The following is a 21,997-nucleotide window of genomic DNA, read 5'->3' as shown; positions in this document are numbered from 1 at the left end:
TTTCATCTTAGGAAATATAGTTGTTTCCTGTATAAGCAGGGAGAGTTAACGCAATCTATGTACAGGCAGATCAGAATGAAAACGTAGTGTTTTTTGTTCACTGCAAAGTTGCTCTGAAGGCTACTGTGAAACTTAACAATTGCAAAAGCGACTTTGCAGAGGGAGGGCTGAGGGGCTGGGTGAGCTACTTCCAGCACAGTGGAACTGAGTAACAGGTGGTGGTAGACCCTGACACAATTTTGCTCTCTACACAACTATTCTTCATGAGAGCCGAGGGCAGATCCTGCCCTCTAGTAAACGCTTACCTTCACAGACTAAACACCTTGCCTTGCACTGAGCTGCAGACACTGTTACTTACCAACAACAAATGAAACCCTGAACGTTTTATTTTATCCATTCTCTTGGAAAAGAAACAAGCTGGAATGTGCTTATATGCCAAGGAGTTCATTTTAAACACAACTCAAGCACACTTCAGAAAGACTTTTTATCATTTTTATTTTGTGTAAAAAAGGCAAATTTAGTGAATTATTTTCATCTTGTACACAAAGTTATAATTTTAATGCTTTTCACATCCATGCTGAAAATCTGCAGTCTCGTAAAAATGAAAGTAACATTAATTTCTCCAAAAGCATTTTTTTCACTGTTATGTACATTGCATGAGAAAGCTTTAAATTCTCTCATTGACCACACAAATTACCAAGAAAATAAAAGATTAAATTTGTACAGATATTGATCTATATATCAAATACATAGAGAAATGATGTAAAAACCCTATTTGTTTAGTCTTGATTCCCGCCCCAACATTTTCCCAGGGGCCAAAGCTGATGCTTTCTTTGTAAAAATAGCTGTGGCATTTTGTTTTAAATACGAAAATTAAAAGGAAGAAAAATTCAGTTGAAATCACAGCTTTTTAAAATCCCTTCCCAATAAAGGATTGTTACCAAATATATTAGCACCATCATACAAATATTGACGGGAGAGGGTATTCACATCACATAAAACAACAATAAAAAAAACCCAAACAAACACTGAAACCCGTGTTAGTATCCGTAGAACAAGGAATTGATAACTGCTTTAGCTTTCCTCAGATGCAGCAAGGAAAAGGTTAGAGAGTTGTATTTAAAAATAACATAAAAATCAAAGATCAGCAGAAAAATTTTGAGCAATAAAGGAAGGGTAGCTGCAAAGGAAGGTACATAACTTGCACTACCTTATAGGTTATAAAAACCTGCTATGCCAAATACTGAAATTAGTTTAACCCCACTGAAGATTTCAGATGTCCAACACTTTGCTGCTCTTTTAGCCAAGTAACACGGCTTAAAGCGAAGATAAAAATACCTCAAGCCATGTTAAATAACAAATGCTTTACAAATACAGTGAAGCCCATGCTATGGATACCATAGCCGACAGGTAGCCCACTCTCCAAAGAGACCACTCTAAATACCTGGTAGAATTTTGCTCCGGTTCTCCTTAAGGAAGTGGCTTCAATTCGTTCCTCAGGTGGTTTGCTTAGGACAGATTTCACTGTATTTGACAATTACACAGTTGGGTGTATTTTGAATTCAGGAACACCAGAAACATCACCCAACTCCTGCTGAAGTCACGTGTGTATCTGAGAACGCACGTCAACTCACATACTTTAGTGTTTAATGGATAAAATACCTATTTTCAAAGAACATTATAATGACCGACAGACTTCAAATCAGATTCTTGCATTTCTCTAACACTAGAAGCACGTTCAACTTCCACGCTCGTGTTCCCTAGACATATGAAGGCTGTAACTCAGAAATCAGGTGTGAGCCTGGGCAACACACAGAAGCCCAAGGTTTAGCAACTTGGCAACAGACCTTGCTCATTACTAGCCCAATCTTTCACATTATGAAACACAAATTAACGCAACAGTTTTTCCACTTAAGCCAGAAGCTATCGATGAGAGAAGAAAGCAAGGTTGTGCCAGCTGACTGGGACAATCTGCAAGTTGTGGCATTAAAAAAAAAAAAGTAAAAAAAAAAAAATCGATAGCGATGTACTTACCAAACCAAATCAATGTTTGCAGAGCTTGATTTTACAGCAGGTAAAATTGAGAACACAGGAAAAAAAATAAGGCTCAAAGTGTCATTACAATGGTCTCTAATCCTACTTCTCCAATCCAGTCTGTTCAAAAGAAACATCACGGGTGGGTCAGAATCTGAGAGAACATATTTGAAGCCTACCAAGCCTGACAAAGTCCTTTCTATGGCTATTTTAGAGAGCTAAAATGTCTTCACCACCTGAACTTATAGATAGTTATAATCTGATAACCAGATTCTGTCAATATAAGAAGCTGTTGTTAAAAAGGGGTCAGTATTTAAGAAATTTTACCAGTAAGGGAGAAGAGAATTCCAGACATTCCTACACTATACAGGACATTTTTAACTTCCAGTAGTAAATACAAAACTTTACATAATTAACCCCTCTTGCATAGAATGAGGTAAACCTGTGCATATTACCAATACTATGTACCCAAAGTTAGAGCAATATTTTAGAAAATAATCAAATTGCTGGTTTTCAACTTTCTATGCACTTTTTTTTTTTTAAGCTCAAACAACAATATACAAAAATGGTCTCCTGGGGCTCTGTGGGTCGATATCCTTAAAGCATTTCTTAGGCTGTAGGAACACAGACATTAATCAGTTTGATTATTTTTTTAAGCCCTAATTTATGGTCAAGAGTCAGATGATCATTGTACTGCTCTGAAGGGGACCTGCTAAGACCCAGAAGCACTTATAGAACATATGCAGTTAATTCCTGAGTTTAGTTAATGAACCTTACTGGTAAAAGCTAAAGCTCTTGACGCACATTTTTCCAGTCACAGCTCTGCAGGGCTGATTAACCATTTTACTAATCGACTCCACGAATGAGATCCTTTACAAAAATGGACACAGTTTTAAAAATACGGAAAGATGAAACCCAAATTATTAAGAGCTCATGCTAAACTACTGTGTATTTTACTGGTAGTCATTTTCACCCTTTTACATGACTCTTGACTTTAAAAAAGTCTGGACAGTTAGGCAAGTGGGGCTAATGGGATACTTGAAGTGAGACACAAGGGCTCCAGGCAATAAGCAAAACCAGTGTATGAATCATATACTAGACAGTATGTGATTTATATACTGTTCTCAAGTCTCAACTTCTGTATTACACTATTGCAGCAAGAAAAGAATATTGCAGGCTGTGCGGAATGGAATTAGTTTTAATCCACAATGTATGGCTCCTTTTAGGTCACCTGAAACCACGCTGAATGCCGGTTTTAAACGTTCACAAATAAATATTTAGAGATGGTAAGGAAACAGCTAGGTCTTTCTGAATGGAAAACAAATTATCAGAAGAATACTCAGAAGTTCCTTCCCACTACCAAGGGAGGACTGAGTTACTGTCCATCTAAGTTTCTTCTTCAGTCTAAATTAATAGCTAAAAATAATCTTCCAAATGAGGGAATTTTCTGAAATTCCAGTTTGGCATAGGGCTCTGTAAACATTTGCTGAAGCATTCCCAGACTACAGACATTCATGTACAGACAAGAGCTTTACAGTCCCAATCCAATGCCCACTGTAGTCAGTGGAGACAAGGCTTCTGATATCGATGGGCACTGAACCAGACCCTAAGGAACTTATTTTAAAAAAAAATCCTATATAAAAAAAAAAGTATTTAAACTAAATAAAAACATCTCGAAAAGTTAAAATCTTCCTCAGATGATGGCTCCATTGCAACTGGGGCTACTCACTGAGTAGAGCTTTACAGGACAATCTTTCACATACAATTTATGTCTCTTAATTAGGGCTTAAATGCCGTATCTTCACAATAAAAAAAACAAAACCAAAAACACCAGAGGCGTGACCAGTGCAGTTCACAAGAGTCTAAAAGCCTCCCAACTTGTACCAAAAAGGTTCATTTGTTATGACAGTTCATTTGTATTTGCAACTATATCGTCCTCCAACCGCTTCCCACAATCATGCTAATTAAACTTTAATCTTACCAAAAAATTAGAATTTCAGTTCTTGTTAACAATGCACAATAAATCTGAACTTGAAAATATTACAAAATTCTTTCAAAAGCTTCAAATACAACACAAAAGTGTCCATTTTTTTTTTTTAATAAATTGAAAAATCTTTTTCACTAAAATAGTTTCCCCGCCTTCCAAAAAATTCTGAACTGAGTCTAACTCATCTACAGTTAGCAAAGTGCCCCAGGTACAGTCACCTGAACTGTACCAGCGAAGTGGGAACAAAGTCAGTCAGTCTTGGAGAAAGGCTCCTTTCCTATCACCAGTACTCTCCCCAGGCTTTTCCAAGCTGCCTCATGGTTCTTGTTTGATGTAGTAACTGGCAGATCCGTTGCTTTCCTGATCAGATGCTCCTTGGAGGAAGCTATACTCTTCTCCATCTAATAACTCCTCCTTCAGCTGCAATGAAGTCACTAAAAAATAAAAAGTTGAACATTACAGATCTATAAAATTCAAAGTACAACTTTTCCTTAAATCTACTTAATATTATTTAAATTAGGAACAGACCCTGGATTTCCCATTTTATGATATTCTGCATTTTAGTGATTCTTCTTTTAACACTTGGTATCCCACAGAAAGCAGATGTTTTCTGACTGTAAGCTGAACCTTAAGTTATGCTCATATTAACAAGTTACGCAAATATTAACATATTTGAAGAAATTACTTACAATAACATATTCTCTACAGGTTTTCTCAAGAATTCGGTATTTTAAAACACTGGTTTAAGGTGGTAACTGAACATGTTAACAGGAACAATGACTGCTGCAGAGAACAATGCTTATTTTACCGTTTACTCTTTTCTTTACTCCTTACTTCCTACTTAGTCTTTATGCAAATAAAAAGATTAACACTTGGCCATTTACAGTCAAAAATTCACATTTCTTAGCCTAATTACTATAAGTGATCTGTGAAAGAAGAAAATAATATTGACAAAGATTTCTGAATACATGGTTAGAATTTTAAGATCTCAGAAGACAAGTTTCATTCAAGAAAAACATTTTTTGTAGTATAAATTTCCTCTCTCCTTTCTTTTGTAAAAAGAAAACAGAAATGAGATCTAAGACATTAAAAAAGATGTTATGAATAGCAATAACATCACAATTACTTTTACAGCTTCATGAATAGCGAGAATTACCATAATATGAGCACAATGAAAAGAAGAAAACAAAACACGTCAAGACTTTCATTAAAGGTGCAGTACCCCCATTAAAGGGTCGATTATACAATAATAAAACATTCTCTATGACCAAATGGGTAAGAAGAGTATTAAAGCTTACAGCTACCGAATACAAAGTTTACATGCATTATCAATGTATCCTGAAATGCAGAAATATGCAGTGAAAGGTAAAAACCCCACCCATAACTTGTTGCTACTAGTAGCCCTGCAGTAACTTAGAAGTCATTTGATTATTCTTTTATTATTTTTCCATGTCACCTTCCATGTTGAAATTAACTCTTGTGCTAAATAAAAATAAAATTTAAAAATTAGGATATTGAAAGATGTCAAAAAGTTGCAGCATAATGCAAGCGCTTTTTTCACTTCTTTAATAGATGTCTCCTCCCACCTGCACAGGCCACAACCCCTTGCTGCTTTCTTCCCCCCCCCCCCAACCACTTTTCCCTACATTATGCCCAACTCTGATCAAGAATCTTGATCTGTGGAGGACAACAGAAGTGCTGTCTAAATGATACAACCTTTGGAATTGAACTGCCATATGAAACTACAATATTGCTTAGAGGAGAGAATACAGATGGATCTGTTTCCAGAGAAGAATGATGGGAGAAGGCACAAGGTGCTCTCGCAACTGGCTACCTCTACTCCCTTTATTATACTCATACAAAACAGATTTTCAGTTTAAACCAGCCATGGAAACAAAAGTATGGAGCATGCAAAACATGCATTTGTGCAAATTCAAACTGGTTGTGAATTTTACAGATAATTTGATCCTGAGAGAAACAATTACTTCAAAAAGAACCCCAACACTTCAGATTCTTAAAAATGTCATTACTATGTTTTACTGTGACAAGTAGAGTCACATACAGCAATGCTATTTATTGTTTCTGAAAATAATCATATAGAAGTTTTATTTACATACAGCTTCCCACAGATGTCTCATCTAAAAAACCTGGCAAATAAGTAACTTTTTTTGGTTTTAAAAAGGAGTCATCTAGATGGCAAGTTGAATTTCCTACATCTCATTCTTTCTGATCCAAGTAACCTGGTTCTTATTCCTACACCTGTGTTACAAAGAGCAGAGTTAAAACTGTGTTAATTGATACCCATTTTGTACAAGGCAGTATACCTACACAGTCAATGTATTAAATTAAAATGTTCAAATACAAAAAATATTGTAGCAGTTGTCCACCTACAATTCATACAAATTATTATTAGCAACATCTACCCTGTTGCAAGTTATAAAAAATGGTTCTTCTCAATTAAAATGTTCCTTTTATGGTATACTGCACCTTTAAGTATAACAGCTGTTTACACACATGCATTTCCAAATTGAATAGGGACTTGGGGAGAGGCCACAAACTTTTTAAACAGGAAAGTGAAAACACTACTTTGTCACCCACTTTTCTTATGTCCTTTGTACTGCTGTGATTTAGCTTTCTTCTTTTGCTTTGATGAACTTGACTGGCTATCTCTTGATGCTGCAAAAAATTAAGAATTCAAAATTAAAGTGTAGTACCTTGGAAAAACACTTCAGAATGTGTCAAAGCTGCTACATAGTTACAGAGCATTTCCTTAGTGACTGAACGAAGGCAGAATACCTTTATTGTGGGAAAGGCCTCCCATTAAGCTACTAACAATAACTACTATTACCCTCTCATTAAACAACTAAGTTATCAAAATGCAGTTATCAATTATCATCATATAATTTGACCTAACAGGACAAGTCTTGATGCACTAAAAATACAGCCTTCTTACATATATCCTTCCCACATGAATAGCTACGCACACATTGAGTTCCATCAAATTCAGTATGTAAAGCATATATATTTGCAATCTTAAAGCAATACAAATTCTCAGTGATATTATCCAGAACTGACAAGTAACAGGCTTTTTTTTGCCCTGCATCAAATTAGCATCTTCTGGCTTTAAAGAACAGTAAGTAGCCACAGAAACACGCAGAAGTACTTTAGAAGTCAAGGTGGAATTGATTAGAACTGCGTACTTCTAAGCATCAGCAAAAATTTGTTCTATCCTTGTTCTGCCTGCTGACCTTCATCCTTGAAAAGGATAAAGTCAGAAAGATCATCACCCATGAACAGGGACCAGTAAGTAACTGCTGCATTATTTACAGAAAGGAACTTACATTGTGGCGCTGGAGGCTGTAGTTGATATCCAGTTAGCTGACACCATCCCACCGGATAGAGGTCTGGGGACTCGCAATCCACCCACTGATCATATTCATCTTCCCACCCATCAAAGTGTATCCTCAAAAGACGATGGATAATGCGAGTTACTGTGGCCACACATACCAGCCGAGGTTCCATCAGATCAACAGCCTCCAGTTTCATTCCAACATGAAACCCATGGTTTGGAACTTCCTGGAAAAGCAAACACAGACAGGGAAAACACCAGTGAACACACACATTAATTAACATGATTTAAGCACAGTGTTGTAATAATATTTCAGTCAACTTCATGTAGGAAAATACCAAGAATAATTTAATATATTATTTCACATACCCCTGTACTTATTTAACATTTAAAAACATTCAAGCTTAATATCCTCAAATGGTTCTTACTTCTAGAAGTGTCTGTGGCTCTAATTTTTCAAAATTGGATTTAATAAAATGGGTCAATTCATGGACTATGCAGACTGAAATTTAAAGATATTACTAAATACAATTTAAATATACATATAAAATGTTTATTACCTTGTTGAAGAGCTTTACAGGTGCTGCTATTGAGTCAGTTTCCCTGAGGTAGTCAAACCATTTAAAAGGGAGTTTTGTATAACCTGTGGATTTTAAACAACATTTTCAGACATCAACTGCAAACGTTATGCGTAAGAACAACAACAACAATAGTATATTGGCACTGTGTTAAGGCCAAAAACACAACAAAAGCAAAACATTAACATCAGAAACTTCCACTCTCTAAGCTTTGATCTAAGGGACAGAACAGTCACCTGGACATTGCCCACGTGCAACAAACAAGATGAATGAACCTCTGGATAATATAGAAAGTGTCATTCAATGGTAAGATTAATCCTTCATACTTGAAGCTTTCTGTCCACGCAGATCCTTGACCTCTACAGGGCCCCAACACAAATGACCCAGAACAGATCATGTAATTAAGCACATTCCGCGTCTTTCCTGTGGGGAAAGAGCTGCGCTATCAACAGACTTTTAGGAACAGAGTGCTAAGAGCAAGCGTGAATATTTTAAAACTTAAACAAGGCTAAAAATAGCAATAATATGGACAATTACAGGATTTTTAAATGTTGTTTTAAAAGTTATTATAAAGGGAAGAAAATAAACTCTCAAATATATTTAGCTTTTGTTCATCCACTGAATACGTATAACCCCACAGGATTAGTTTTTACTTAGGGCAACTTCTACAGCTGCTTAAACCAAGAATTCTCAAATTCTAGCTGGAGCAACAACAGCTTGAAAGATTTCTTTGTAGTAGCATGCAGTGTTGGGCATTTTGAAATGACTGCAGTATAGCAGGATGGTGAGCTATGGGGAACAGCTGGATTTCATCTAAGTGGGGGCAGAGAGCTCCCACTGAGTCACAGCTCGGCGCTGCACGGCCGGACTCCTCGGGACAGCTAACATTCACAGCCCAAATGCAATCCCACGCTTGGAAGTGTCTAAGCGTCTTCACCTTCTACTGATTTCAGCAGGAGGTGAAGAGGTTTGGAAGGAATGAGCTTATGAAGGCCAGCGACTTCACAGCAAATTTAAGTTACCCACATCGCTAAGTGTAGTTTGTTCACATTAGGCATGCAGTACCTGCAGGAACAGATGTAACAGCTAACAATTAATAAGGGTAATAACGTATCAGTTCCTGTGGCTAGACCAATATATTTGTATATTTGTAATTAGCTTCTCACCACATGCACTAGAGGCAAGTGCACATGGTCCTTGTTAGAGTAGTCAGAATTAACCAACACTCCATTTTCAAGCCCAAAATTTGGAGCGACTAAATACCTCTCTTGTAAGAGCTAAGAAGCTTTAAATCATTTTGGTTCTATTAAATACGCTAATGCGCATTATGTTCTGTATTTTACCCCTGTTATTTCCTCTTTCAAATTATTTTATAAATCACACATGCAGTAATCTAAATCACCTTTCAGTGGATGATACCAGACTTACGGAAAACTGCAATAAAAGGGAAAATACACACGAAGATAAAGAATAAGGTTGCCACGATACAAGAAACACAGAGGCATCATAAACGTGCTAACAACAAAATTCACATACTATCATGTAGGTAGTGTTTGAAGAATAGAGAGAAAAAGTTTAATCATAGAAGGGAGGTTTTCTGCCTTCATTAATTTAATGTATTTATTTCTAAATTGATTGATACATATTGATATGCATGCTTTTTCCTCCCGCAAAAAAACATTTCCTATTGTAAGAGACTGTTGCACCATGTATTTCTGAGGGGTGATTATACCCATGAATTGCTAGGCAATAAATCCACTATATGAGCTGACTGAAAAATAGTAGTTTATCTGTCCAACTGCACTTTCCACGTACTGAAAGATGATGGATTCATCGGTGTGCAATAATGAAAGTGATACAAAATTATTTTCTTCATGTTGCATTACACTGCCTTTGTAGTTATAACCTAGAAAAATAATTCAATAAATACAAGTAGAAGCCTGCAAAAATGAGAAGAATGAAAGAAATCCATAGGAAGCCGTTATTTGCTGTTACACAGCTAGTTACAATCTTCTTCATAAATCGCTAGACCAAGACAATAAAATGGAAAAACAAAGGCAATACAGTCTTCTGTAGTGTATGTGCTGGTGGACAGACAGCTTTTTCTCACAGAAGGGATTACGCAGCATACAGCTCTAACGGCTACTTCCTCGAAGCTCACTTGTGCATATTCTTCAAAAAAATTAACTGATATTGCTGTGGATTAGCCTAAGTCTGAGATTTTTAAAACGTTCGTTAATCCCTTTGGCGGGCGGGACTTCCCAAGCAACGACATACTCTGAACAGTCCTTCCAGGGACTAGCATACTTCCCATTTGCTTCATGGATATACTACTCAGCCAGTGGCTCTCCTCCATTTCCGACAGCAAAAGCCAATTATTTTAGCCAGAGAATCAATCAGATGTTCAATTTGCCTTTTTCTAAACGAAACGTTCGTTATCTCCATTTTAGATTACTTTGAAGTCACGCTGTTGTACTTGTTTCAGACTTGAGAAAGTCCTAAAAAGTGACATGAATTTTGTAGACTAAGAAAACAAAGCATATGGCACATACAATATCACTGAAAAATATTCAAAATAAAATGTGGTCAGAATGCTATATGTACCTCTGGGTGGAGTTAGTTCAATCATGTTAATTTCACAGAAACCAACAGGGAAAATAGAAGGGGAAGTGGCATGGTAACAAAACCAATCAGACCCATCTGCTGCTTCTGAGCCATCAATCCCAATCATAAGATAGCCATCTGCTAACACCTTTATAAAGAAAAACAAAATTTTACATTAAATACCTTTAACTGTGTGATAAGGCTAGAAAGAAAGCATGCCATGTTTCAAAAGAGTGAAAAGTAACTCGGTAATAATGGAATCACACTTAGAAGGACATTCAATTGTAACAAAACCCTCAAATCATACCTGTCTCCAAGATTGTGTGTACTATTGTCGAATGTACCTTTGTAAACTGCGAAGTTATGAGATAAACATTTCCTTTTGCTGACCTCTAGTTGTTTTTTCTCGTGAACATCAGTTCTACTTCTAAAGCTTTATAATTCAGCCTATTCTTTAGCTTGCAAGGCTATTCTGCACACCATTAATAAGAAAAAAAGACTCAAAATCACAGCCACACTCCTCATTGGAAAGGTTATACAATTCTAAGCTATTAGTTACACCTTCTTCCCTTTTAGAACAGATTTCACATGAATGGGCTCCCTTTTGATCAAGCTAGGAAAGAAGTACAGCCTTAAAATGTTTTCATAGACTTCTGCAAGTCAGCAAGATGAGGTTTCTTTCTGAACAGTTGCAAAACACTTGGCGTAAATAGCAGAAGACTGTCCTGCAAATTAATCTCACAAACATTCTAATTAAAGGTAAGGCTGAATTTCCAGTGATTCAAGTAAAGACAAAAAAATTTACACAAGTACACTGTTTTTCATAGCAGTGGTATATAAACAATTAATGGACGTATCCTACATACATTCACCATGTGAATGAAATGCATTTATTCTGCTTTTGAGCTTTTTGTTTCAAGCCTGAACAAAGGCGAGTGAAAAAAGGATTCCTATCTACCTTCCCCAAATACACATTTGTTTTCTTACCTTTCTAATAGTTGCCACACATATTGCCGAAAGGTTTAAGGGGTCTATAGCTTCCAATTTCATGCCTTCTTTAAACCATTCTCCAGCTGCATCAACCTCTTTTACCTAAAGAATCACATAACAGCACCAGACACTAAGAATCTTACAGACCTGGAACAAAATATAACCCCACACTGCCAAGGCAACAGACGGAAATACCCATTCTGTCACCTCTGCTTATATCAAGGAGGCCAAATCAGGTAAGCACCTAAATAAAAGTAGTAATGCTTGTGCTGGGCGTATTTCCAGTAGAGTTTCAGGTCTGTTTTACACACACCACGAACTAAAAGTCCTCAATCAATGCTGAAAAAACAATGTTCCGGCTACCAAACTCACCTTCATAAATAAGTGTGGTGGTGCATCAAAATGCCCGTCCTGTTTCTTTGTAATATCTACAAGAAATAACAGCACGCATTGTTCAGAAGTTTTGTTAACAGAGCAGACAGTTAATAGCACGTTTTTTTCTGAATACGTTAGCTAACGCAATGCAATTCATCGCAACCACAAACACGTGGAGGACATAATCCATTTATTTTCCTTATTGACTTCTACCTGAAATACCTCTATAAACACAAGGGCATTTATGGAAAACCCCCGATGTTCAATATTTAAGAGACCAGTTGATTACGTCACAAAATTCATACAAATATACGTAGAAGCTTTTGCAAAAAATTAAGTAGTAAACTACTTTGCACTACGTTATTGTTTTCTATCATTATAAATAATAAGTTTTAAACCATATATATATTTATATACGTATCTATACCTGGTTTTAGCCAGCTGTTGAATACTACTTTCCAAGGGGAACCCCTAGAACTCTGTTAAGAGACATTATTTCTGGGAAATAGCCGCTGTTCTTGATTTCTCTAACTACTCTCATTTATAAAGGTTTCAGTGAAAGTTAAAGCAATAGAAAAACTGAAGGTTTTCCTGAAGGGATACCTTGCAGAAGGTTTTACAGGAATTTGTTTTGGCCAAGGGACACATCCTCAATGGAGCAGAGAAATACTGAAAAACAGGCTCTTTTTTGTTTAGAAACCTTAAATATTCAAATTCAAATCAAGGGTTTTTGTATTTTAGGTAACAAGGGCCTTAACTGCGTCACTTCATCTTCCCTGCCGACCTCCTAATGCCCCCTAAAACATGTCAATCTTGCAATATCAACATACTATAGTCCTTAAATTTGCAAGTTAAAGAAGAATTCAGTATCTAATAGGATACTTGTCCATGTTGTGTTGTACAAAAGAGGCAAACATGAAGAAACTAGGAGCTTGTGGAGCAGGACTGCATAATTCCAGGTATCGGCATGAACAGCCTTACCACGCTCGAACGTTGCAGCGTGAGGTTTTCCTGCTTGGACAGTTTGTTAACCACTGCTTATCATGGAACCTTTCTACATATCTACGAACTGCAGATCAATGTAAAGCTTATTTAATGTAAAGCTTATTTTGGCTTTTCCAGTGCTGCAAAATACACCAATTATATATTTAACTGAAAGTCCTGAACACAACATAACAGGTAAACCCCCTAGGTGGCATGATGTCGGTTTTTCTAGTTCGTTATTCAAGCTAGAGTTTTATTAATGCTATAAAGTGACAGTACTGCTGAAGGCAGGCTTCTCCGAGCCAACACTGCTCCCAAAGACAGCTCTGAAACACAAGCAGCTTACCAGATCTTTTGAATCTGTGTCCTATACTTCGAGACCAACCAATATGATGAATGAGTGGACTGTACATATGGCACCAGAAGTCATCAGTTTTGTCTTCGCTTTCTTCATACACCAGTCTTAACCGTCCCCCAATGACACTTTCTACAACCGCTACCCTTGTTCGACAAAGGTGCGTTTTGTCAACAACTTCTACTCTCATGGAAGTTTTGAATGGATACTGCATACTCTCAGACACCTTAAAGTAACAGGAAAAAAACCCATTCCGTAAGAATATACTCTGGTTTTCCTTAGTCATCTGTGTTCTGCTATTAAAGCGCAGTATCAATGTGCTTTTAAGTTAATTCAAGCACTTGTTAATCAACCTGCAAAAATGACAATTGATTTTTTTTTTTTTATATATATGTGATTGTACATGGGGGAAAAATGAAATTTTTCAGAAAACTAACTAGAATAGATCCTACAATTCTTTAATCATATCAAGTACAGCCCCTAACACAATTCTCACATAGGTTGCAGGAATTTTCCATTGACTTAATCAAAGTTTGATCAATTAACAACAGATAAAATGACCTTGAGAAACAATTTTACCCCCCCTCCCCCCACACCACCAAGATGTTTTGGTTTTTTCTTTGTCATCCACACTCAAAATATAGCACTTAAAAAATAGGATTAAAATACTTTATTACAAAAAACAAGGCATGGAAAACAAACCTTCAACATAAAGCTGGCCACTCACAAACATATTTCTTCATAATATACCAAAAAGGAAGAGAATGGAAATAGATATTAATCTGCCTTGTGACAATATGTTCTGTTTAAAAATCAGTATCTGTGACTTGCCATTTTCATTATGAACTCACCAAAGTGTTGAGATCTTGACGGTTTAATGTGGCTTCTAACTGAGCCAATTTTTAAATAGAAATTAACAACTGCAGAAGGGTTTTTTGGTTTGGGTTTTCTTTTTTTTAAATGATATTAGATGTAGTGTAAGACAACAAATAAGTCTCATATTCCTATTAAAATCTATGTACCATCTCTCACAGTATTAGTAAGTAAACTTACAGCACACTATACAGGCAGCTGCCACACTTACAGACATGACTTAAAGACAGCAAAAAAATCTAGTCCAGAGCAGACGAAAAATACTAACAGTTAAAGTACGCACTTTGTTGTATCTAAGTATGTGCTATAACCACACATTTTATTCAGTTTCTTGAAATAGTGCATGATAAAAATAATTGCTGAGTTAGAAAAAATCAGTTTTCATTTTTCTTACCTATCACAGGGTAGCTTATTAGCACTTTTTTTTTAATTGGGGTACTTGAAAATTAAAACAGACTGTTTTTCAAGAAAATTTCTGTCTGCTAGAAGAAACAGTTTTCCAAATACATACAAATGTGGACATAAATGGAGATAAGAGATTTCAAGGAAAACTGTATTTAAGGGAAGAAGCTACTGTATCATCTTCACCATAAAAGGAGCGAATGTGCCATTGTAAAATAGCTCAGTTCTTCACATTGTGCTGCAATTTCGTTTATAGTACATCATTGACATTGCATCAGCCTTACCTTCTGAGAAAAGTCAGGAGGAAGTGTTTTGGCACCAGTAAGTCGTTTCACTAGAAAAGCTTTCCAGTTTGTGTATTTGTGTTGGATGGCTGTTGCAAATGAAGGGGAAAAAATAAGCCACTGATTTTTAATTGTGTCCGTTAGAGACAATATTAGAGTCTGGAATATGTAAAGAAGAAATCCCAGATGACTGTTAAAAAGCCTGGATGACAATCATGACAAAAACCTCTTTAGAGAATGAATGCTACCCAAGATTAAGTTTATGGGTATGTCAGGGCAAAGAATTTAATAACAAAATATAAATAAAATCAGTGCATGTTCACATCACTGATTAGCTAACCGCTTCCACCTTGATCTTAAAAACTTTAAGTCACATCAGATGGGCTACTCCAAGAAACACTTTCAGCATCAGTCAAGTCCTTATTTTTCCAAGAGTTAAAATGATTTATTCATAACTGTTGAAAGAGTTGCTATGGTAAAAAAATACTTTGATATCTGGACCATGAGCAAACTTAGTTTAATAAAGACAGACTTTTTCACCAATCAGTAACGCTACTATTTACATACTTCGAGGAGGGACTAGGGGCTTCCCACTGGTTGCACACCAACCAACTGGGTGGATGTCAGACCCACAAACGTTGCACCAGAAGTCAAGACTTGAATCATTTTCAAAGCCTTCGTATCTTAGCAGAGCATTGTAGCCTGAAAGAAAGCAATCCCAATTAAAAAGACATAAGTTAAACAAGATTATAAAATATGTATTAGTATTTCCTTACCAATCATAACGTGTATTACATTGGATTTTCTAGACTGTAACTTTTTATACAATGTTATTGTTAAGGCACACTTCTACATGTTATTAATGCACAGAATGGATTACTTTGATAAATGTGCATGTGCTATCACATAACTGAACTTTTAATTAAAATTAAAACTCTTGAGCTATAAACCTTTAGAAGTTATATGTAGAACAGAATTAATCATCCAGTATCTGCTTTTTTGTATCTTAGCTAGGTGACCTTGAATTTTTAACTTAACCAAGTGATTCACATAAAAAGGCCTACTTGCTAGCTGTTACACAATTTCCTATCTCCTCATTCTACACTGCTCTTACTGTAATTGGAGCCAATAAATATATAAAAAAAAAAAGCATTCTCAAGTATCACTGAAGCCCCTGCAAAACAGAATAATAGTGACAGCACTAAAATGTATAACCTTTTGACACAGGTGTGACAACTTGTGACCATTGACTAAATTATTAGCTCCCTTCACACAGTTATTTTATTTTAATAATTTCAACTAAAATATATTTACCTGCTAATTTTACAATTCCAGCTATCCAGAAGACTTTGGTAGGTAGGCTGCAGTCAGTGTTTGGAACCTCCACTCGCACTCCTTCTGAGATATCGCCCCAGCATGTCCCCATAGGTGCCTATCATTTAAGGTAGTGGGGAGAAAAAAAGTCACCAGTTCTCCACATTAGAATAATTATTAGTGTCCTACAAGCAACTTAAGACAAACAATCAATATACATGATAAGACATAAGCATATGTTTAGCAAACACTATGAAAACCTGGTTTGGTTTTGATTTGAAGCTTACATGTAGTATTGTAATTGTATACAATTATTACTGTGTATTTCTTGCAAAAACTATAGGATTCCAAGTTTAAAAATCTGTAAAGCACCAATTACATATACTCACAGGTCAGCTTTATTCTACTGTCTTCCAATTACGTGCAAGCTACTCATTTTAGTGAGAATGGTTCAAGTCCTCTGCAGTTCTACTCACAAGAAAATTATGGTACTTTAAATTCATACCTGTACCACAGGCGTCAAATTCTTTAAATTCTATAAATCAGGAAATTTCCTGAAAAAATGCCTAAAAGTTACTTGTTGAATCTATTCTGGTGATTGGTTATGGTGGGATTCGTCACCCACTGGTTCACATCCTCTCAGAGGAACAGGCTCTCCTATCACCTGCAAGTGATTCCATCAAGCAAAAAGAACAGAAGGCTGAGCAGCAGCTTTTTCATGAATGCCAGAAGGAAACGCCCAGCTAGATTCCTCACACTGTCCTGAAGGCTCAGACTAACAATTTACTAACAAAAAGAAATACAAGCTCGATGAAGTACTAAGGATTTGTGGGAACTGGAGATAAACATCACATTTAGTTTGGAATCTCAACAAGAACGTTCTGTTGAACAGAGCATCACGAAAAGGTAGTCAAAGATGGTACTGTAAAAGTACCAGAAATGCACAGTGCTGAAGAACCTAAAACCTTAGAAGTTACTCAACTGACATTATACTGATGACAAAACAGAAAAGGACTCAGTCTACATTAAACTGGGGACCACCAAGAAGGGAAAGATTCTGATCTTGGGTATTTAAGAACAACATTCATACCGATTCTAAGGTGTTAGAGAAGAAAAAAATAAATTCTTCTCAGTTCAGAGAATATCCAGATATCACAGGGACAACGGAAGTGATCCTCTGGTTCTGTACCGTAGCGGCAGACAGTATTCTACGCTGTCTCATTTACAAAGCTCTTTGAAAATACAGAGAACTTAACCACTCTGTGGGAATAGCCTCCAACTTGACAGGATTTTGGCTGAGAGCCAGAAGCGAAGAAATTTGGATGAATCTGAAATGATTGGAAATCACAATACTGGAATTTTGCTGGCAATCAGCAATAGCCAACTAGCAACACTAATAACCAGACTCATCTTAAAAAGGGATACCCTTCACTAGCACAAATAGTTGAGGCTAGGCATGCAAAACTTAAAACTAGTTTTAACTATTAAAGGAAAAATAAGTTATTACAACAAGTATGCAAGATTCTTATTCTTGAAGCCTGGTCTCTTCATGTTCTGCTATGTCCCATCTACACCAGTCTGGACTGCAGAGCTCTTCTCTGCCATCTGGCAGACGAGAGAAAAAAACAACTGGAAAGACTATCGTTTATTTTCACATGCAAAATACGCAGATACAGCTTCTTAATCAAGTCCTATTACGTATGCGTTATCATTTCTGAATTGACATGTGTAAATTTTAGATTTGAATTGGGGAAACTTTCCAAACTGCATATTTTAGTAAATCTTGTTGCCTTGTATAGAGACATACAGATGAGGCCAAACAATCAAAACCAGCAGCACTGGATAATTTCATAATCCAGCTGCACTTAATTGAAATATTTTACTGTCTGCTCATCTACTCAGTTGATTCTGAGAGAAAAGTATATTGAAACACTTCCCCTCACATCAACCAGTCAAGGAAACGTCACAGATTTTTACCTCTAGAAAGTGGATTGGTATAGAGGGAAATAGCAGAAAGTTAAATTTGTCCTTGTCTGTGAAAATATTGGTTCTGCTAGTTCTCCTACACCAATCCATATGGCTCACCCTTTCGAAGAAGGAAGCCATCCTGTGTAGCATCACTACTGAAATGCCAGATAACATGACTGCCCTGAAGTAATGGTGTACAGTATACCTGGTATACTGCGCCATCTCTTCATTTTTCACTCATCATGAATATTCTTAAGGGAGGAAGACTGGATAAACCAGGGCTGTAACAGCCATCTTCCTGTCTTCTCTGTCTTCATCTGATTAATCAATGTTTGCACAGTGCTTTGAAAAACTCAAAAAGCACTCTATCAAGTGTAAAGCCTTACTCGTCTGCTGGCTGGAAGGGTAACTCTGAAGTCTGGATTGGCATAGTGCGAACTAGCAGAACCATAATTTACAGGTAAGAACAAATTTACCTTTCAGACTCATGACGAAGAGATCCACTTCACGTCACTCCCAAACAAGGAAGATGTGGTTCATCGCTTCCTGCTCCGGGAGATGACCTGGGAGGGTCTATCTGTGAGCAGCAGCTGCCTTCTCTGCAAGGTAAGTTGCAATCAGGAAGGTCCTGTTTGAGAGGAGCGCCCTAAGCATCCCCACATGCCTAGCTGACAAAGATCCTCTGGGTTAAATAATTGGCTTCCGAATTTTGGATGCTTTTTCCAAGTTTTGGATGGCACCCACATTGCCATGATTTCAGACTTGAAAATGGCAAAGTGATGCTACCAATTCCTGAAGCATAAGGATACTAAGTTGCAACCTCGCATGCGAAGGGTAGCCCAACTAAAGGTAATGCCAGAAGACAATGCGCGAAATCCTTTAAAACAAAAAGTTCAAAGCAAAGCACTGCCATCTAGTGTGAAATCCTGGAGATGTTTCCTTAGAATACACAATTGATTGATTTAAATAACAAAATAAACCAAGAGAATGAAAATATTTTTGCTCAGGATAAAATTCAACTGGAAGAAAGATTGAAAAATTCTTAACTTTGGGAAACGTGCATCTCACTAGCAACAGAGTGGAAAAGAATAATTACTACTAACTGCATTAAGTTGTACTGCAAAATGACTCAAAACACTGTATTTGCTTTCATTTCTATGAACGGTTTGAGCTGATAAAAGCAAATACAGGAAAAAGTAAAAGCCATTTAGAAAAAAATGAAATCGGAGTGCAGGTTAGCAATGAGTACATTGTATGAGACTAAGCTATAAGAAAATACTAAAAACATTGAATTACATTTTCCTCCTTGCATCAGCTACTGCAGCGCATCTGATCAACGCAATTAAAAAAAAAAAAAAAAGAAAAGCTGCAAGGTGCACAAACTACATGTCACAGCCTTCCTACATGACACGAACCAAAGCAGCTTCTCTATTTCAGTTTACTTTAATGATAAAGCAGGCGTAGTTCTACTATTGCTAGTGAATTTCAGTAGCGTTACTCAACACTGAAGTCTGGAATTGAAGTTAACAATTAAGCGCACAAAAAGACTTTGAAATTAATTCTTCTCATACAGAGAAGGAGACAGAATAGTAAGGTTTAAATGTTTTAATTCTAAACTGTAACTGTTGTAAACTGAAGAGGAAGTAACTCCCTAGGCAAAAAAAAAATTGGTCTGGGAAAAATATATCAGACCTGAAATACAGAAGTATGCCAGGTTATTAAATAAGTAATAAGTAAGCCAAATCCCACATCCCATAATTCTCTTAAGTTTTCTTTAATATTGATCCAAATGCTCCCTATCAATTACCCATACAGATACACCCAGTATAATCAGATACGCACTTTATGTAATAGAAATTTAAAGGCAGATATGTCATGACTTTACTGTCAATGCAAAGCTTTTGTTTTCGATAGAACAAGCTTTATACATTCATCTTGCGGACACACACAACGTGCATGGAATCAAAAAAACAGATGGTAAACAAACATCAACTGACACAAATTTTCATGAATCAAAGCAATGTAACACACAGAAAACTTAGCAATAATCTTTCCAGACACACAAAAAGAGTATTATTTCTTGTAATTATCAACAGAGGGAGGGACAGAGAGAGAAAAGGATCTAGCAAGAGAGTACTAATGTGTTTTCAGATTCTGATTTAAATAACGTATCTTTTCAAAAAAATAACTGCAGTAAAACTAAATGCAAATCACACCCTGGTAACACTAACTAATGTCCACCAGAGAAGTAGAAATCTCCAAAGGAGGCTGCACGAGCTGCATTTAACTTGTATGAAAAGGAAAACAGGGACAGAAATGAAACAACATTCAGTCATAGCAGCACTGTCTGCCATGTAGCTTGTGAAAATAATCAAGGTAAAACGTGAACGTTACTATTGTATCTGTTCACATTACTGGTGTACCATTCAACTTCACAAATGAAGCAGTAAAAAAGGAAGATATAACTCCTTTTAATAGGAAATGTTATAGCATAATTCGCAAGTGAGCTAACTATTGTAGCTGTACCCTAATTGAGGATGCCAGATGTCATTGAAGCATTTGTTCTAATAGCATAGCTTGCATTATCAAACAATACCTTTTGGTATGTACCTAAGAATTACTTATTACATCACATACGTAACTGGGAAAGCAAAGTACAAACTTGCTTGCTTAAGCACGTGGAATTAGATGCAAATTCACGAAGCTATACTAATACACAGCTCTATTCTGGGCAACAGTTGAGGCCTCTAAGCATAAAGGGCGCTATTCAGAAAGTGCCAACTGCCAAGAGCCCTCCACTCCCACTGATTTATGAGTTGACAAGGCTCAGCATGAATTCCAGAACTGGACAGAAAATATGTCTCTCTTCTCCCTTACGGACAACTTCCATGAAACAAAATGTTTGTTTTGATTACAATTTTTGTAAGATAATTTTGAGCAAAATAAAACTTTTGTAAGAAGACTGAACACTTCCAACTTCCCAGATAAAAATCAAAGCATGCTAAGAAAACACTTTTTGTCAGAAAGCTTTTACTTAAGAGACAGAAAGTACTGACAATATTTTAAACAAGACCTAATAATTGGAATTTAACAACCACATTAAAGACAGATGCTGCTAAATATTTTCCTCAATCCCTAATTACATTCTGTAGTGACTGACAGCTTTTTATTTGGAATTTTTCTAACTAATACAAAGAAAACCAACCTTTTCAATTTCAGATACATAAAAAAACCTTAATTCTCCCTCTGTTTCTACAGTACCCATCAGCATGACTGACAAGGAGAATCTTAAGTAAAAAAAAAATCCCAAATCCAAAAAGTAACCAAAATATCAGTTCAGCATAAGGGAGCAGGCCTGACTCAATCTAAACAAAAGCCTTTTCTACCTTTTTTAACACAGCAGCCTTGGTTAGTTTGTTACTCTGTAGCGCATTCAGTGGTTTTTGTGCCTTGAATGTCAGAAAAGTAACTTGAAGTGTTTAAGAATCCTCCTTTTACTACTTTGTATATGACAGCCTGTATGATGAGAGTAATTGACAGTGTTCAAATAAAACATCAACACCCTTATCTAAAAAGCAGTCATACTGACACAGTTTACAATGTAAGTTTCATAGTCCAAGGCCTTAAAATATCCTTGGATATGACTGTTTCGCAAAAACTAATTCAGGAATCAACACGGACACTCTCATATCCACACACAAAAAGATAACATGTATTGAAAAATACTTACGTGTTTAAAACAGGTAACGGGAGCTGCTGTGAAGCTATTGCTATTGATGTAGTTACCCCAGCTGAAACCTTCCACAGGGACAGCTGACAAGAGAAAGTTATTTTATTTAGGAAGCTGATGATGAGCACCAAATCCTGTATTACTGAAAATTTTTCAACTCTTTGTATGTC

The 21,997-nt window shown here is 36.4% G+C and overlaps 1 protein-coding gene across 13 annotated transcripts in view; it reads right to left on the bottom strand.

Moving 5' to 3' along the window:
* Positions 1 to 478: 478 nt before the first annotated feature.
* The window catches only part of MBTD1 (mbt domain containing 1), a 31,834-nt gene continuing 10,315 nt past the window's right edge, over positions 479 to 21,997 (bottom strand). For 11 of the 13 annotated variants that reach the window (XM_037406789.1, XM_037406774.1, XM_037406799.1 and 8 more), the window contains 12 exons: positions 21,828 to 21,910; positions 16,130 to 16,247; positions 15,383 to 15,517; positions 14,816 to 14,904; positions 13,248 to 13,482; positions 11,915 to 11,970; positions 11,540 to 11,644; positions 10,553 to 10,700; positions 7,931 to 8,013; positions 7,363 to 7,597; positions 6,620 to 6,697; positions 479 to 4,455 (listed from right to left, as the gene is read on the bottom strand). In XM_037406789.1, coding sequence (XP_037262686.1) covers positions 4,337 to 4,455; positions 6,620 to 6,697; positions 7,363 to 7,597; positions 7,931 to 8,013; positions 10,553 to 10,700; positions 11,540 to 11,644; positions 11,915 to 11,970; positions 13,248 to 13,482; positions 14,816 to 14,904; positions 15,383 to 15,517; positions 16,130 to 16,247; positions 21,828 to 21,910 — 1,484 coding nt within the window. In that variant the 3' untranslated portion in view covers positions 479 to 4,336. The remainder of the gene's footprint in view (positions 4,456 to 6,619; positions 6,698 to 7,362; positions 7,598 to 7,930; positions 8,014 to 10,552; positions 10,701 to 11,539; positions 11,645 to 11,914; positions 11,971 to 13,247; positions 13,483 to 14,815; positions 14,905 to 15,382; positions 15,518 to 16,129; positions 16,248 to 21,827; positions 21,911 to 21,997) is intronic. The other 2 variants (XR_005107260.1, XM_037406879.1) reach the window with 2 other exon arrangements.

This window comes from Falco rusticolus, chromosome 1 (assembly GCF_015220075.1).
Source record: "Falco rusticolus isolate bFalRus1 chromosome 1, bFalRus1.pri, whole genome shotgun sequence".
Classification (NCBI taxonomy): Eukaryota; Metazoa; Chordata; class Aves; order Falconiformes; family Falconidae; genus Falco; species Falco rusticolus.
Note: the sequence above shows the minus strand (reverse complement) of the source record. Positions and strands in the feature narration are given on the sequence as shown.